Source organism: Melanotaenia boesemani, chromosome 1 (genome assembly GCF_017639745.1).
Source record: "Melanotaenia boesemani isolate fMelBoe1 chromosome 1, fMelBoe1.pri, whole genome shotgun sequence".
Lineage (NCBI taxonomy): Eukaryota > Metazoa > Chordata > Actinopteri > Atheriniformes > Melanotaeniidae > Melanotaenia > Melanotaenia boesemani.
This window is the reverse complement of record NC_055682.1, coordinates 39,043,185-39,060,155: the sequence shown is the minus strand read 5'-3', so window position 1 is coordinate 39,060,155 and position 16,971 is coordinate 39,043,185. Positions and strand designations below refer to the sequence as shown.

At 40.7% G+C, this 16,971-nt stretch overlaps 1 protein-coding gene across 5 annotated transcripts in view; it reads left to right on the top strand.

Annotated features, from left to right (window-relative positions):
* Positions 1–16,971, top strand: part of znf536 (zinc finger protein 536) — a 220,013-nt gene that overhangs the window by 107,855 nt on the left and 95,187 nt on the right. For all 5 annotated transcript variants that reach the window (XM_041994189.1, XM_041994199.1, XM_041994209.1 and 2 more), the window contains one exon: positions 1,722–4,015. In XM_041994189.1, the coding sequence (XP_041850123.1) occupies positions 1,723–4,015 (2,293 nt within the window). In that variant the 5' untranslated portion in view covers position 1,722. The remainder of the gene's footprint in view (positions 1–1,721; positions 4,016–16,971) is intronic.

Sequence of the window (16,971 nt, the reverse complement as noted above, 5' to 3'; positions counted from 1 at the left end):
TGCTAACCTCCCACTGAGGGGAGAGCGGGAAAAGAGAGAATATTTTTCAAGTGAACAAGATGCCAAATGAACCAAGTGCAATTTAATTCACCAAGCTTCAGAAATATATGGTGGGTGGAGAGAAAGAAAAAGTCTATTTGAGTCTTAAATACCATTAGTGACAATAAAATGTACAATTATGTCTCCATGTACAGGTATATATATATCTATATTTATATATATATATGTACTTAATTTGAATGCATCTTTTGCTTCCCAACTGGGTCTCAAAACTCTCTAAAATACCATTTTCTCTTCTTTTTTTATGAAAGCACACTCACCTGATTCCCTGATTCCAGTTCTTAACATTGCTTCTCCATGAAAGTATTTTCTGATTATTATAATCATATATTAATGCCCCGTGGCATCCACTCTTACCAGGGAGCATACTAATCAGCTTAATGAGAAATTAAACAATATTTTGTTGACCAGTGCAAAACCATGGTTATTGTTTTTGAGCTTTTGACCCCTGCAAGTGTATGAATAGATCTTTATACCTCTCCATCTGGAGAGCAGATGGATCTGCATTGAAACCAGTGTTCTTCTTTTTTTAATTATTTATCCTCTCATGTTACACATATGGAATGAAAACACTTTCAGTGACGGTACAATACGGAAAGAAATAAATACACATTTTTTGTACCATTACTGCAATCCAAGATTACAACATGATTCTTTGGCTTGCAGTATAGGGAGAACAACTTGAACAAGAGCAGTCAGAGCCTGCATGTCTCTGCCAAGACTGAATAAAAAACCCTGGATCCTGATCTTGATCTGGATTGACATCAAAAGTTTATTACTCTTAAGTTGGGCCATGCCCCACATCTTGTGAAATTTTAATACAGATCAATCCATAACATTTTGAGAAATCCCCCTATAAGCAGACAAATTAGTGATGTTGCAGCCACCTTTTGATTTGTTTCATAATTGAAGGTGTACTTTTCCATACATTGTTTTTCAATAATGTATTATCCAATGTGTGTGTGTGTGTGTGTGTTTTTTTTTTTTTTTTTTTTATTATTATTTTATTTTTTTATAATGTTTTGGAAACCGTGTGAGTACAATCAGTTATTGTTTCAATGCTCATTTCAACTCTCTGAATCCTAATGAGTCAGGTATAGACAAGAAGGTAGTCAGAGAGAGGATTCAGGAAATAGAAAAGCACAGACTGAGAGCAGAGATTCACATCAAATGTAATAAGGCTCTTTAATGAAATATTGCACCATAACAAGTGTCGTTACTACAAGATAAGAATGTTGTGTTTACTGGAGTAACCCCTTGCTTTTAAGTGCCATTGTAAATATCATAATTGTGGTATTGAGGTGGCTTCCCGGTGATGCAGTTGCTCCATTTCATTAAGGCGTGTAATTGGAGGAATTCCGATAGGATGGGCACAAGTAGCTTAATTATGCACCGCTCACTATGTATAGAGAGTAATTATTCTATCCAAAATGGTTTCATGTTTCAAAATAGTTTGAAGGTGTCACAGCAACTCACCAGGCACTTGGTACTGACAACTGCATCTGTGCCTCAAAGACAATGACAATATTTGTATAGGGTGACACACCCCATCTGTTTTGTTTGCCATAATTAAGTAACAAATTAGACCAGAACACACTACAGCACTGCATGTTAGTTGAATTATTTCTAAAATGCTGTCTTCTTTCTGTCTGGTTTTACAGGATGGAGGACTCTAGTTTATGTCTTGGTGTATCATCGGCAGTGCCTGACACTGATGCCCATCTCAGCAGTGCAGTGTTAAATGGTCGCTACCCAATAAGCCAGAAGCTTCACCAGCTTACTGCCCAGCTAGGACACGCCTTTCCTGACCTACACCGCCCACAACAGATTCCCGAAGAGAAGGCAGCCACACCTTTGGATGAGAAGACACACCACGCAGCCCTGGCCAGTCAACCTATAAGCAGTCAGATGGCCCTGTTAGCCAATCAACTCAACCGAGATATTAATGCGGGAGCACTGAGCGGGCTGAACGGGCGTGTTGACCTGCAGCAGTTTCTCAATGGACAGAACTTGGGCATTATGTCTCAAATGAATGATATTGAGGACGATGCTCGCAAGAATAGGAAATATCCCTGTCCACTATGTGGCAAACGCTTCCGTTTTAACAGTATCCTGTCACTGCATATGCGCACACACACAGGAGAGAAGCCATTCAAGTGTCCCTACTGCGACCACAGAGCAGCTCAGAAAGGCAACTTGAAGATCCATCTCCGCACCCACAAATTGGGGAACCTTGGTAAGGGTCGTGGTCGTGTCCGAGAGGAGAACAGGCTACTGCATGAGCTTGAGGAGAGGGCAATCTTAAGAGATAAGCAGATGAGAGGGAGTGGTAGTCTCCTCCAGACAGCTCAACCACCCCATTTGGGCCTTAACAGCAGCTCCAACACTCTTCAGCAAATAGGATCGGCCTGTGCCCCCCCACCCGCATCAGGCCTTGCCACTCCAGACACACTTTCTCAGCCATCTTCTTCACCCAAGCCGGCTGGCACTCAGGATGATCAGTCCCTGAACCCAACTACTGGCTTCCGTTGTACTTTTTGCAAAGGAAAGTTCAAGAAGCGTGAAGAGCTGGACCGCCACATCCGCATACTCCACAAGCCCTACAAATGTACTTTGTGTGAGTTTGCTGCCTCCCACGAAGAGGAGCTGATAAGTCATGTGGAGAAAGCCCACATCACAGCTGAAACTACGCAGGGCCAGGGTGGTGGTGGATCTGGTGGCATGCAGATGGCCACTGAATTTCGTTGTGATGTTTGTGGCCAGGTGTTCAGCCAAGCTTGGTTCCTTAAGGGTCACATGCGAAAGCACAAGGACTCCTTTGAACACTGTTGCCAAATTTGTGGCCGTCGCTTCAAGGAACCCTGGTTCTTGAAGAACCATATGAAGGTACATCTTAACAAACTGGCTATTAAGAGCAAGCCACCCCAGCCCAGTGAGCAGGACCTAGTTTCCGTTAATAGCATGAGCAGTTTGGCTCAGGAAGCTCATGCCAACCTTTATTCTCGCTACATCTCCTGTCTTCAAGGAGGCTTCCTTTCACCAGACAAACAGGGCCTGAGTGAGCAGCACCAGATGTTGGCTAAAGCAGGAATTGTCATGAAGGAGAAAGAGATGTTAGGAAAACTGCTAGGACCAATGGCAGGAGGAATGGGTCATGGTTTGGGTGAAAATGAAAAGCGCTCACTCATTGGTTGTCTTAATCTTGTGCCACCACTCAAATCAAGCTGCATGGAGCGTCTCCAGGCTGCTGCAAAAGTGGCAGAGATGGACTCCCTCAATAGCTACCAAGCCTGGCAGATAATGGCTCGTGGTATGGATATGGACAGGGCTTTCATGCCTAAGGATCAACAGCAGCACCAGCCCCATATAACTCCAGGGCAGGAAGATGAGATGGGTGGCACAGGGGCCTTGGCTTCCTACCCAAAGGACAAACAAGACTACTCCTTGATTACCTCCAGTGATAGTTCCAAGCAGAAGCAGCTCTCTGAGTCATTACAAGGTTCTAAGTCCTCTGGTGGAGCCATGATACCTATGAAAGAAGATGGAAGAGGTTTTGAAATTCACCGTGACCTAATGCCCCACCATGGTAGTGCTGAGCCTTCGGGAGCCCTGGCTGGCATAGGAGGTCCAAACACTGACTACAGCCTGTCCAATCTGTCTAGCCTGAAGGAAAAGCCTTCAGAGTGTCCAGACTGTGGCCGGGTCTTTCGAACCTACCATCAAATGGTTGTTCACTCCCGAATACATGGTAAAGACAAACGTAGCATTGATGAAGCACTGCAGCAAGGCTTGGATGAACGACGTGGCTCAGCCAGTGACCCTGAGTGCCAATCTATCAGCCGGTCCACCACCCCAGGTTCATCCAATGTCACCGAAGAGAGTGGTGCTGGAGGAGGACATTCTCAGACAGGAAGCATCCAAGATGACAGCCCGCATCCTTCCTCTCCATCTTCAGGTAGGACCAGACTATAAAATTAAATTAAAACACTTTTTCTCATGACGTTTATACAAACCTTTTTTTTTATTCTGACCGGTGTTGCTGGCTTATTGTCCAAATATCAAAATGTGTCAAAGAAATTTGTTTAAAAGGGATAAAAAAAATAGCTAAATACCTATAAAAGACTCAAATACAAAAATTCCTCATACAAATATAATATTTATTTTCAGAGACGCACACACCATCAGACATCTTCACAATGAGGTTTGCAATAAGATACTACGCACTCATAAGTGGATACATTACACTGTACCAACTGTATGGATTTGAATCTGTGGACAACTGTTGTCTCAGCAACATGGACATAATTATATGTTGTACTATTGTTGCTGCAGTCCTTAGCAAGCCACAGAGGACTTCAGAGAATGTAAACCTAGACCAGCGTCACAGTTGTATCCTCATTTGCAGGTTAGCTGTCTAAATCCCTGTGGAACATGAATAAAGACTAGGAGCAAACTTGCTTTAACCACAGTGATTAAAAATGTCTTTAATAAACACACTGGAGAAATCCATACCCATTCCTTCTCCCCTACCCAGCAAAGACAAGCCGGCCGGGGCTAGATAAGTATATGTTTAGTGAGATTAAGGGAGGCTCATTGCTATGATTACACAAGTTTTTAAAGGTAACTTTTGGTTCCTCCTTAGGGCACAATGCTGGCATTAAGAATCATGTGCAGTAATTAGGTCACGAATATGTGATAATCAGTAGGTTTAAGCTAAACAAGACATTAATTAAAGATATACATATAAAGCAGGTCAAAAATTAGTCAACTTCATTTGCAAAAGCCAGAATGCGCTTATAAGTCCTTAAAAAATCTAAATATATATATATATATATATATAAATATAAATCAGAAAGGCTTAGCTTAAGGCTGTAAGCAACTTAATTCCACCAGTGGAGATGAAATTGTTTATTTGTTCACAGAGGCATGAAGTCCTTATCATGCCCATGTAGTGTGATGGGTTTGAACATGGGACAGGCTATGTTTATTTTAATCTAAGAAATAATAACAGACAACCCCCACCCCAATTAGGAATTAATGAAAATGAGAGTGAGATAAAAACCTATTTTCTTTATAGACACTATTAAACATAACACTTTCTCAACAGGGTGGGGGTGTAGCGGATGTAATTATCTTCTGAATTTTAATGCCTAAGTTTTTTCCACCATATCTCCCCTCTCTCTAGCCCCCCTCCCTCTGTCTTAGCATCTCCTACTTTGTGTCTTTTGACTCAAGCACCTCGAATCTGATGGATATAGCTTCTGGCATTCCAACTACTTCAGAAGCAGTGTCTACTATACACAAAATAAACAAATGAAAAAGAACTCAAAATGAGAGCAGCTGTATTCACCAACGGTATCAAATTAGAAAGGACTGCATTAGATTTCTTCTCTGTGTGTGGTTAAATTATCATACTAGTTCACAACCTTATATAGTTTTAAGATTTTTACACAAGATTTTTTGCCAGTCTGCCACTGTCGTTGCTGAAACTCCATCCTTAAGTTGTTGTTGAGCCTTGTGTAGATAGGGGTATTAAAAATAATTAAACACGAGTAAACAGGAACATATTTAACTGAATCTGAATTTTATGAGTAAACAGATTTGACAGAAGAAATGATTGCAATATAGGTAGAAATGTTATGTTATGTTATGTGCTAGTTTTACCACATCCTGTGTTTTGTTTGTTTTTTTTTTAAATTAGGAGTACCAAAGTTGACTTGTTGTTCCTCACGACTTACACAATGTGATTCACATTTGGACCCCAGGGACTCTCAAATTAGAAGCTTAGATGCATGAGAAATAAGTGTAAAAAAAGGTGTCAGGTTTTACCTCTGCATAAATGTTTGTATGTGTGCATCTGTGTGTGTGTGTGTGTGTTTTCGAGTGTTGGAGGGTATAGTATGCATGCATATCACTCTCTTCTGTAGTGAACAGGATGTGGCCACTGTACCATTGTACCACTGTTTTTATCTTAATAACTTAGCTTATAAAAGATGAGCTTGTGATTCTCAGTAAGTGTTTGCACCTGCAAGTGTGTGTTTGAGTGTGTGTGTATAGATGTGTGTTTGGTGATCCTGAGCTCCACCACCTACCCACACCAATTCTGAGTTAAACTTAAATTATAGTAATCAACAATAACATCTCAACTGTGAAAGAAGGTCAGCTCTGGCACTTTTGTCTTTGAGGTGTTACTTGTTTAAAAGCAATGAGTGAAAAAAAGAGAGAAAAGTGAGGAAAAAGGAGCAGAAAAACAAATCTTTTTGTCAGAGATGTCCTTCTTCCTAAGTTGTTAAACAGCTAATCTTAAGCACATTTCAGAAATACTTTATTACTTTATTAATCCCTTGCAGGGATTAATAAAGTAATAAAGTTTATTTATTTCAGCTTATATATAAATGTATTTTTTTTAAGAATGGCTTTTGCAACAAGTAAACCTGTCTTTAACACAGGTTATCATGCCCCGAAGGACCTGGTTGGTGCTGAGGAGAGCATAGTCTCCTCTTTTACTTGAATATAAACCACCATAGAAAATTCTCATTTTGCACGATAGCGTCTTCTCATTCTGCACAATGTAGCTAAATCTGTTAAAAATTGGCTTTGCTGCATGCATGTAAGGCCTTAAGCGGAAGAAGTCCTCCTTGCATGTATTTCCACAACCTTCCCACTAACCCTAAACCCCACTCCCACTTCTTTGCTTCCAGGCTGTAAAGGACTCTTTACACTCCCTCTGGCTCCTTGCTTCTCTTTCTCTCACTGGAGAATCCCCCATGTCTACATTTTCTTTTGCGTTTTAACATGGCAGGGATTAGCCTGCATATCCCTGGTCTTACCACGGCTCAAACAAACAGGCAAAATGCTTGCTCCATACAAATTGAAATTGGATTTGCCAACTTGATGCCTTAGGTTATAAAGCATGGATATTCATCTAATTGCAGCAGTACAATGGGGGCGTAATTACACATGCAGACAAACTGTTACAGTGTAATTACTGTGTCATTGAAACAGGAATAAAGTACAGCTGAACAAGATCCAGACCCCTAACAGTATAGATGGTGACAGTTTCAATCCAGTTAGCCATTATCAGTTGATATTAATCAAGACATCATCAATCTTGGCATAGGAAACCTATTTTACCGTCCTTTATTTACTTAAGAGACATGCAGATCAATCAAAGCCAGAAAACACAAAAGAAATGTGTCATGACAAATATGTTTCTGAGCAAGAGGATGTTGGAGTTTTCTCTCAATGTTCAGACTCTCTTGCACAATCCAAAGACAAGCAGTGTATTGGCAGCTCTTAAGAGGTAAATAAATGTGCGTCTCTATGTATCAGCCCATTGATTAACAGTCTGCCTATGGCGTTTATATAGTATATAAAGGAATGTAGTATATAATAGAAGGATGTAAATGCATGTTGTGCAATTACATTCAATATGCAAAGATTATTGGACAAGAGTATATCTACCATCTGCAAACAGTAAATATCCGAGAGACAGACCAAAGGCATACACAATGAAGGAAGTTCAACACAACCAGGGTATGTCTTCGTTATATTCCTTCTCCAACCCAAACAACTCAGCTGTGAGCCAGTGGATTATAGCAACAAACTAAGGAAATAAAAGAGAAAATCAAAGACAGAGTCTCTCTGTGTTGCCTACACTGGGTTTAACCATGCCGATGCTCTAAACAAATGGCCAAGAATAGATTATAAAAGAAACGTATGGATATGAAAACATTTTTCTTTCTTCTCTCTTGTAATGAACAGGGCTCGATTACCACCTGCAATTGCCCTGAAGGTTGTGTGTTCTCTGTAATAGCAAATGGAAAAAATGCAATTTTCAAGGAATATTTGCTGCTTAAAAGTCCTTAGGATGGCTTCTATCTTTTAGAGGAAACTAATTAAGGGTTAATATCTGCACAAGTAGTGCTATATGGTGAATGTGGCTCGCAACGTAAAACTTCCAAACAAAGAGAAGCTGTGTATTGAAAATGAATCAATACACATCAAACCTTTAAATAAGTAACAGTGTGGAACTATTGCTTCGGTTTGTGATGATTTAGATATAATTGAGCAAAGGGTTATGATGAAGCTCAAATGAAGCTAACAGTGGATCAAGTCCTGCTTCATCAAGATAGGAAAAACAAAAACTTAGAAAAAGTGAGCAAGCGCTTAAACAAGAACTTTAAATAAATAAATAAATAAACCATTTGTCCGTACGTTCATTCAACCTGTCTATCTATCTATCTATCTATCTATCTATCTATCTATCTATCTATCTATCTATCTATCTATCTATCTATCTATCTATCTATCTATCTATCTATCTATCTATCTATCTATCTATCTATCTATCTATCTAGCTATCTATCTATCTATCTAGCTATCTATCTAAAACATGCAAACATTTTTTCCCCATAGTTTCTTCCTTACTTTGAACATTAAAAGTTAAAAGAAGACTGGGTAATCAATGCCACAGTATGTGTGTGTAAAGCTATGTACATTAACAAATAATGAATTACGCTGCTCATATTTTTTTTCCAAGTTCTCCCGTCGGCACAAATGACTTTGTCTTTGTAATTGACATCCGTTGCTCTACTACTTCCCCCCGCGCACTATTCTTCTTTTCTCTATAATCAGAGAACTCAGTGGTTACAAAACCTGAGCTTTCTACCCCCCATTCATTTGAAGAAGTCTGGCCTGTCATATCTGTATTTTTTATGTGTCACCAAACTTAAATAGACAGTCATTGTGTTACAGGCACATTCATTCCCTGAGCTGTATTTTTGTACAGTAGGTCAGGACTCTGGTGTCTGGTAAATGATAAAAGTTCTATTCAAACGCACTAATTGTCAGTGTGCTGCTCTGATTGACATGTCTCGGATAAATGCAGACTTAGTATTTTTGTACACGCTTGCACAATATAAAAGGCCAATTTATTTCTCTGTTCTCCTTTTCTTTTTCCTTGCACAGTTCATTTGATTTTTCGCCTTTTTTTTAACTCTCTGCCTCTCTCCCCAACCCCATCTCTCAGACTCAATTTGTAAATATTACCCATGGTGGGAATTAGCCCAGGCTTTTTAGATATTTAAAATTTCAATTGTATTCCAACGAGTGTGTTTAATCAAGGGAAGGACTGCGAGACTTGGTTTGCTCCTCGGTATTCCTGGGTGGCTATCAGTGGCTAGCCTTGTCCTTATGAAACATTTATCAGCCTGTCTTATGTCTTAATGATTGCGTTAGGATTCCCTGCTTGGTTATGAAGTCAGGTCAAAAAAAGGAAAAAAAAAAATGGACTGTTGAGACAATGAAAGCGAAGATGAAAAAAATGTCATTGGCAATCCAGAAAAAGGGGAGAGGAAGATGACAGGGCATCACATTCCTCAGTAAACAGCATTGTATTATGCCATCCTCTCTTTTCAACTCCAAATCATTGTCAAAACATACCTTTCCCCTGGAATAAGCTTGCTTCACACACAAACACACACACATGCACACACACACACGCACACACATAAACACACATACTCTTCTTCTTCTGTCTTCCCCATTTCTGTTTTATGTTTTTATAATTAAAACATAATATTTATCTTTCCACAACAGAAGGCTGCCTTACACTGTCAGGTAGACTGTTTGCATATTAATATTCTTAATACATCAACAAGCTATCTTCTCAGGTGTCATGCTAAAACTGAGCAGGAAGTGAGAAAGAGAAGCTGACTCACAAAAGCAGCCTTGGTTTGAAATGCAGAGAAGAACTTAACGTAACTGACCATGCAGGAGACCAGACTCAAAGTAACGGGAGAGCCTTAAAAAAGAGGAAAAACAGAAGCAACAAAGAGAGAAAAAAAAAACAGAAATTAACATGACTGTCACAACTTGTGCTTGTGGTGGAGTGTGTTTACCTAGTCTCGACATTTAGATGCACATACAAATGCACAGATCCAGAATAAATAAGCATTTGCCCCTCTTTCAGTCAAAATTACCATCCAAACTCTACACTTGCTGGAAAGTTTCTCTTCTTTGATTGTTTATGTGTATGCTTAACAGAGAGGCTTGGGGTGGGGGTGGGGGGGTATGGAGAGGAAGGCAAAGCTGAATGAGTGTGAATGCCAAGTTCCTTTTCTCTCCGTCTGGTGACAGCTGTCTGACTCCGTCAATGTGGGATTCCTGTGAAATGAGGCAGGCTCTCAGTCAGGGAATGCAAATGATGGTACTGGTTGGTGGAGTAAGTGGCAGGATTGAGGTACGTAGTAGTTAGCGGTGGGTGAGGGGGAGCTTTGTTTGAACAAGTCAACTTGGGCATGATTGGGTTTCCTCCTGTGTGTGAAAAAGCAGGAGAATACATTGACCTTTGCCTCATGAAAAATGGAGGGCCAGGGGTGTGATATAATGACCGAGGAATCTCTTGCTTGCTCTTCTTCTTCTCACTCTGACCGCTTTTCTTTCGCCTCTTTCTCTTCTTCTCTTTCTATATCATTCTCTAATTTTGCCTCTCCACTCTTCCCCGCTTACCCCCACCTCCTCAATCCCCTCCTCTTAACCCCATTGACAGGTCGCATAAAAAGCCTTTTGTATCAACATCAGGGTGCTGACATGAGAGCAGAAAGCTACATGAAAAATTAGCTGTTTTCTTAGCTGTAGCTATCTGCTCATCAGAAAAGGAGAGAGGCAGAGTGAGGGGAAAGGAGGGAAAGGGAGAAGGGAAATGGAGAAAGAGAGGGAGAGGGGAAAGAAACGAGAGGAATTAAGTCCCGGGATTAAGATCTCTGAGCTTTCGTTTTTTTTTTTTTTTCTTTCACTCTCTCCCCCTGCCACATTCCAATTGTTCTTAAAATATTTGGCAATGTCAATTAGTAAGTGAGCAGAGCTAGCTGATGAACACAATTTTCCAGGCGACTGAGCACCCTATTGTTGTGGAGCGAACAGCAGATTTCTGAGGTCATTATCATTCCCTGTTAGCCGTGCCCAGCTGCTCTCCTCTTGGCTCCAGCCAAACTCAGCTCTCCTCTTTCCTCTTGCCCCTCGCTTTTATATATCATCTCTTTCTTTCCTTCCCACTAACCCTACCCTTCACACTACCCCCCCTGCCCAAACCAGCCATCCTGCATCACATTCACCAGTTCATAACTCGTCAGTAGCTAGCAGCAACAGGGGGACTTTAAAAAGGGGGGTGGGAGGGCACGTGGAAGGAAAGAAGAGAATGAGATGGTAAAGGCAGGTGAGTGATGGGGTGAAGAGGAACGCACAGAGGAACTCTGTGTTTAATGAACCAAAGGCATACAAGAGGAAGTTCTTGAAAGTGGAGGCAGCTTTAACAAACAATTGCATTTTTTTTTTGGGAAATTCTACAGACACTGGTAATGTAACATTTATCAAAACTATTTGTGGTCTCCAGTCACATGTTGCATTGTATTTTACCCTCTTAAGTAGTACTTAATGTAAGCTGATGGTTTAGTAACATGAGGGATTTAAAAGACTTTTTCAGGAATGCAGAGAAACTTTGGTAAAAACAAAACGACTCAACTCTTTTTCTTAAAGCAAAGACATTATTTTCCAGGGTGACCTCAGTTAAAAGCATCACATAATTTGCGCTTAAAGCCTTTTTCATTAAAGAAAAATCTCATGCATAAATGCAATGAATGCACTGAATGTGATGCAGATGAGATTTAAGATAAAAAAAGAAACACCTGCCTGCTGTTACAATGTTTTTCAAAAGAATCGAGTTCTCTCTTGTATTGCACAAAGCATCCACATATCTGCAACTAAACATCCAAAGGTGTCTTTCATTTTTGTTTAAGAAATGATGAAAGACCCCTTTGTACAAAAGTACAAAACCAAAAAGAAAAAATGTGAAGGAAAACAACAACAAAAAAAAATCTCACTTCTTCTTTATTGTAGTTTCCAGCTGCACATCTTAATGTGTTCCCAGAGGCCTATTCATCCTCCTCCTCTGCACCCTCTTCTCTCCTCTGTCTTACTGTACCCCCACCACCATCTCTACCACCACCCATTCACCAGTGCTCTCCTTCCTTCCATCCCTCACACCAACATCTTTCTAACAGCACATTTACATATCTGGGAGAGCAGGTAACATGTATATTTTGTCCTTTGTCATCAGTTAATTTAATGTACCAATAAGGCAGTTAGATCTGAGAAATGGCAGCTTATTAAAAAAGAAAAGTTTCCCATGCCTCTCTTAATCCAACCTGTGGAAAGTTTGCTCCAAAAATTGGGATTTTTAGTGGGTGCGTGGGTCCTTCTTTGTGTGTGTGACTGTTGTAAAAAGAAGAGGAGAAAAAGAAAGAGGAAGGGAGAGAGAAAAAGAGTGAGAGCGAAAAAGGGTGAGCGGCATCAAAGCGTTGCTCTCAGCTGCAGCTGCCAAGCTTCCTCGTCCCCAGTTAGCAGCCATCCAGCTGTCAGGCTGCGCGAAGAGGAAGAGAGGGGGGAAATCTCTCACCAGCCATATGGTCCCCAGTTCTGTCAGAGACACTCCACGCTCTGTGGGCAAATGGCAAACTCATATATCTAATCAACACTCTTAATATCCAGACCTGAGACCAAGGATCTTTTCAGTCTTGCCTCTCAACAACATGGCAAAAGGGACCAAACTTAAGATATGTATTTGTTGGGTCATGTGAGTTTTACTGAGCACTGCTTGCAGGTTCAGGGAAGAACTGAGGATAAATGTTTGCTTTCTTCCCTTGACTGTCTGAGACTCTTTGCCCAAAGATCACTGGCTTCTGATGAAGTCTTACATGTCTGAGTTGAAAAAATGAGTTAAAAATGTAGAAATTTAATTTTTAAAAAAAGTAGTGTTAAGGCTGTTACATTTTTCTTGTTCTCGAGGCCACAGGAATAAAATGACATTTTTTTGCTCTTGCAGACGTGAATGGGGACATCTTGCGGCTTGTTCTTGACACATAAGCTAAGCAAAACTTTCTTCTTTTGGGGCTCCGACAAGTATTATGTGATTGGTCAGACACTTGAAGTGGGCGTGGTTAACGCGGAAAAGAATGAAGCGGAAAGTTGTGGCTTCCGCTGTGGTGAGGTTGAATGGATAGTTTTAATGAACAGTTGATTGAGGGGGTGATGAAGTACAGAAATGTAAACAACACATGTGGGACTTAAAGACACGGCCACCGCTGCATACACAGCTCGTCCTGCCATGGACGAAGTTTCTTATTAAATATGAAATAACCCGGTCAGCTGTTTTTTGCACATAAAAACATCTCCCCCTGCAGTAATCCTGCCCCGTCGTGGACGAAGCTTGTCATGGAGTATGAACTGACCGGACCAATACAAACTTTTTCTTGTTCTTCCAGAATCAAGAACAAGAACAAAGTTTTCGCTTTTGGTATGTAACTAGCTTTAAACACAGTATTTTGATGTAGGTACTTCCTGTAGAGGATTAATATACGGAATTTTTAAGGGAAACTAAATAATACATATGTATTTTATTTTATTTTAAAATCCTGCTCTTATGTGCCTGTTTTAGAGGGAAAAAATCTCTTCATAAAAAAGGTTTGAAAACTTTATTTAAAAGCTAATTTTGAAAAGTAATTTTCAGTAGAAATTCCACTTTATCTAATAACTTGTAAAGTGCCCAAACTGCCTCTATCAAGTTTTTTTTCTTTTTTTTTTTTTAGCTGAGTGGATTTACTTGAACCCTCCGTTTAGTTGAGCAGAATTAGTTAGCTTTAGCATTGCTTGCCCCAGAGAGAATGGGCTTGTGCAGTATCTGTTAGCGGGATGCTACACCTGCTCATTTAATCCTGGCAGGCCTCCGCCTCTAGTCTCTCTAGCTGCAGTAACATGTGCCTTATGGCACCGCAAGCCGCACGGAATCACAAGGAGGACAAGATGGTATTACAATGACGTTGGTGTGTAAAGCTTGGAAACAACCATGACCCCCCCTTTTTGGGCATTAAAACTGTGATTCCCACACCCCACCCCACCCTCCACATGCACACACACACACAAACAAACACACACACACACAGATTTTATTTTAAAAAGATAGCTAATGCTACAGACCGGAGGTAGTGGATGTAAAAATTAGCATGTGTGGGAAAGAGGAATAATGACAATGACTGAAAAGTGAGTGATATGGAAGAGATGCATGAGAAAGAAAAGAAGAGGAAATTTAAAGAGAAATCTGGAGATTTGGGTTGGAGGAAAGTGGGGGAAATGGGGGAAGAAGAGGGGATGATCCAAGCCCCACAAATCTTTGCTGAACCCAACAACCTGAAGCAGAGGCCATTAAAAGCAGAGAGAGCTGGGTGAGATATCAGCCTAGATGGATATGGTGGCGGCAATGGTTTGGAGGGATGGTAACTTTAATGGCCCCACTGGGTTTTTAATGAGTGTTGTGCCCCAAACAAAATGAGCTAATTAGTGTTATCATCCATATATCAGACCCTACACTCACCCGTGCGTTCTCAGTCAGACACATACACACACTCTGCTGTACATAACACAAACACTTTTGAGCTTTTTGCTGCATGTGTTAGTTTTCAGTATTTTGACTTAATAATTCCAAACAACCCCCCCACCCCACCCACCCACTCACCGCAATTCAGTTCCTTTTTGATTTTCATTATGTCATCCTGTAAGATCATATAGACACACTTGGCCATACAAAACAAAACAACAAAATAAAAAAATTAAAAAAGGCTCCAGCCCATAAGGCCGTGCCCTGTTTGTGTGAGGAGCGATTAAGTCTACACTGGTTTAAAATACGGATAACAATGCCATGAACGGGTATTTGGAAAAACAGAAAAGGGCTCAAGCCAATATCCCAGCATTTGGACTCAAGCTTGTGTTACCTGTGCGTAAGCCGCGTGTTTGTCACGCCATCGCCTCTGGTTGACCACGCTGCCCCACCAGCCCCCACTTTATTTCTCTTGCACTAAGCCTATTATAAAATCAATAAACAATTGAGCTTTTTTCCAGTCCTTTTAAATCTTTTTCTCCTCTATATATCCTCTGAGATGAAGGGGAAGCAAGCAGGCATCGAAGCAGAGAACGTGGGGGGAGAAGAAAAGAGGAAAAGAAAAAAGAAGAAAGAAAACCAGCTCAATAACTCCTTCTTTTCCTCCTTAGCTTGTGTCTTTTTTCTTTGTTTTTTGACTGAGTTCCTTAAACCTGTTTTTGACCCTCAGATGTGTCATTTGCACTTAAACACAGTCATCTATTTTGCTTTAACTAAAAGAAGACTTGTGAGAGGAGAAGGGAATAATTTCTGTGCTTGATCCAATATTTGTCATCTGTATTTTGACTTCACGGTTTGTTTCATCTTTTCTTGTCACTTAATATCAATTTTCAAGTTGGCATGGCTAAAAGAAAGCTCATGGGAATGATTGAGGTATTTTTAATTGTCACATTTGTGAAATGTAATAACTCTTGAGTTGAAAAATCAACAAACACCAACTCTAATAGCTGATTTTCAAACTAGACATAAAAAATGTGATATTCACATATTTTAATTCTCTTTGTCAGTTTAAACTCATATTTCAAACTCAGTCATATTGAGATGACAATCTTAACTACCTTTCATTCCACCAGTCACACACACAAGTTGGAGATAAGAAATGTGAGGCCTTCACCGTTTTAATTTTTTCCTCCGTTATTCTATGTCTTACTTTGTTTACTCTTCTTGGAGTGCACATACAGTAATTATCAGTGATCAAAAACAGTGCAGGTTTTTCTGCTGATACATTCAGTGTGTGTTCTCACATCATCAGCCACACTAAACAAGCAATTTGCCAGAAATAAGGCTTTGCCTAACTCACTTAAATCCAGACAGGACGTAGTATATTCCATAGAGAGCGAGTAAAAGTAATTATCTATATAACAGCTGCAGATGATGACACACTGTCACACCACTGTTTAAGATAATGCAGAGCATTTGAACATTTTTGCTACAGTCGTTTTTTTAGGCGGTAGATTTCCAGTCATCCACCATGCCTGCTGTATACTGTCCAGTGGCTGGACTTTTGACTGCAACAGATTTCAACAAGCTGTTGATTGTGTCATCTTGGATTTTATTCTTATAGCTAGTCTTCTTGGCTGACCCTTCCTTCAACATGTCTGCTATTGGCTAACCTTCCATTTAACCGAGTTATCATTGGCCAGCAACTTCCCCCCACCCACCCGCCCGAGCTTGAGCCAAGCCTTGATTGGATGATCTCTGGAAGGCACTCATCAGGATGGTCTAAATGAGAATGGATGTGGACTATCGTGGTCAATCATCCACTCTTTCCCATTTGTTCCTTGGAGACAAGACTCGCAACGCGCCTACAGTGTGTTGATGCTGGGGCGAGCATTTGGCTGGCTCAGTGCTATTCCCAGGGTTTGTACCCCACAGAGACCCTGTGTGGGCCGCTGGTGGTGACTGTGCCACAGGCAGCATGGTGTGGCCATGTGTGTCACATCCCCCCTTGTCATTCTACCAGACGGAAGGCTGTATCATGGCTATCGTCCTGTCACACTTGGATGATGCTTCTTCGCCTTGGAGTTTGACAGTGACTTGCCTTGGTGACAATTACCATCAGAACCAGCCTTCTTATCCACCTGGTTCAAAAGGTCTGCTTGCCGAAGATTGGCAGGCGTTTCATTTTCCCTCTCTCTCTGCTGTCACACACTGCTGTTGATTTAACTGGTCCAGTCATGTTTCTATATTTTATGACATATTAACCCTCCTTTTCACATCATGATATCAATGTGCATGTAGCCAACCCTGCACAGAGAGCAGGCAAGCCCTGACACTGTTTGCAGGCCCTCCTGTCACTTTCTTAGAACAGTGTTCAACAGGAGAGCAAGAGAAGTAGAAACCCACACTGTATGCATCCATAGTCCCTCCCTCTTGCTCCTTCTTTCGCTTATTTCCACTGGGAGGAACACTGACCTCAT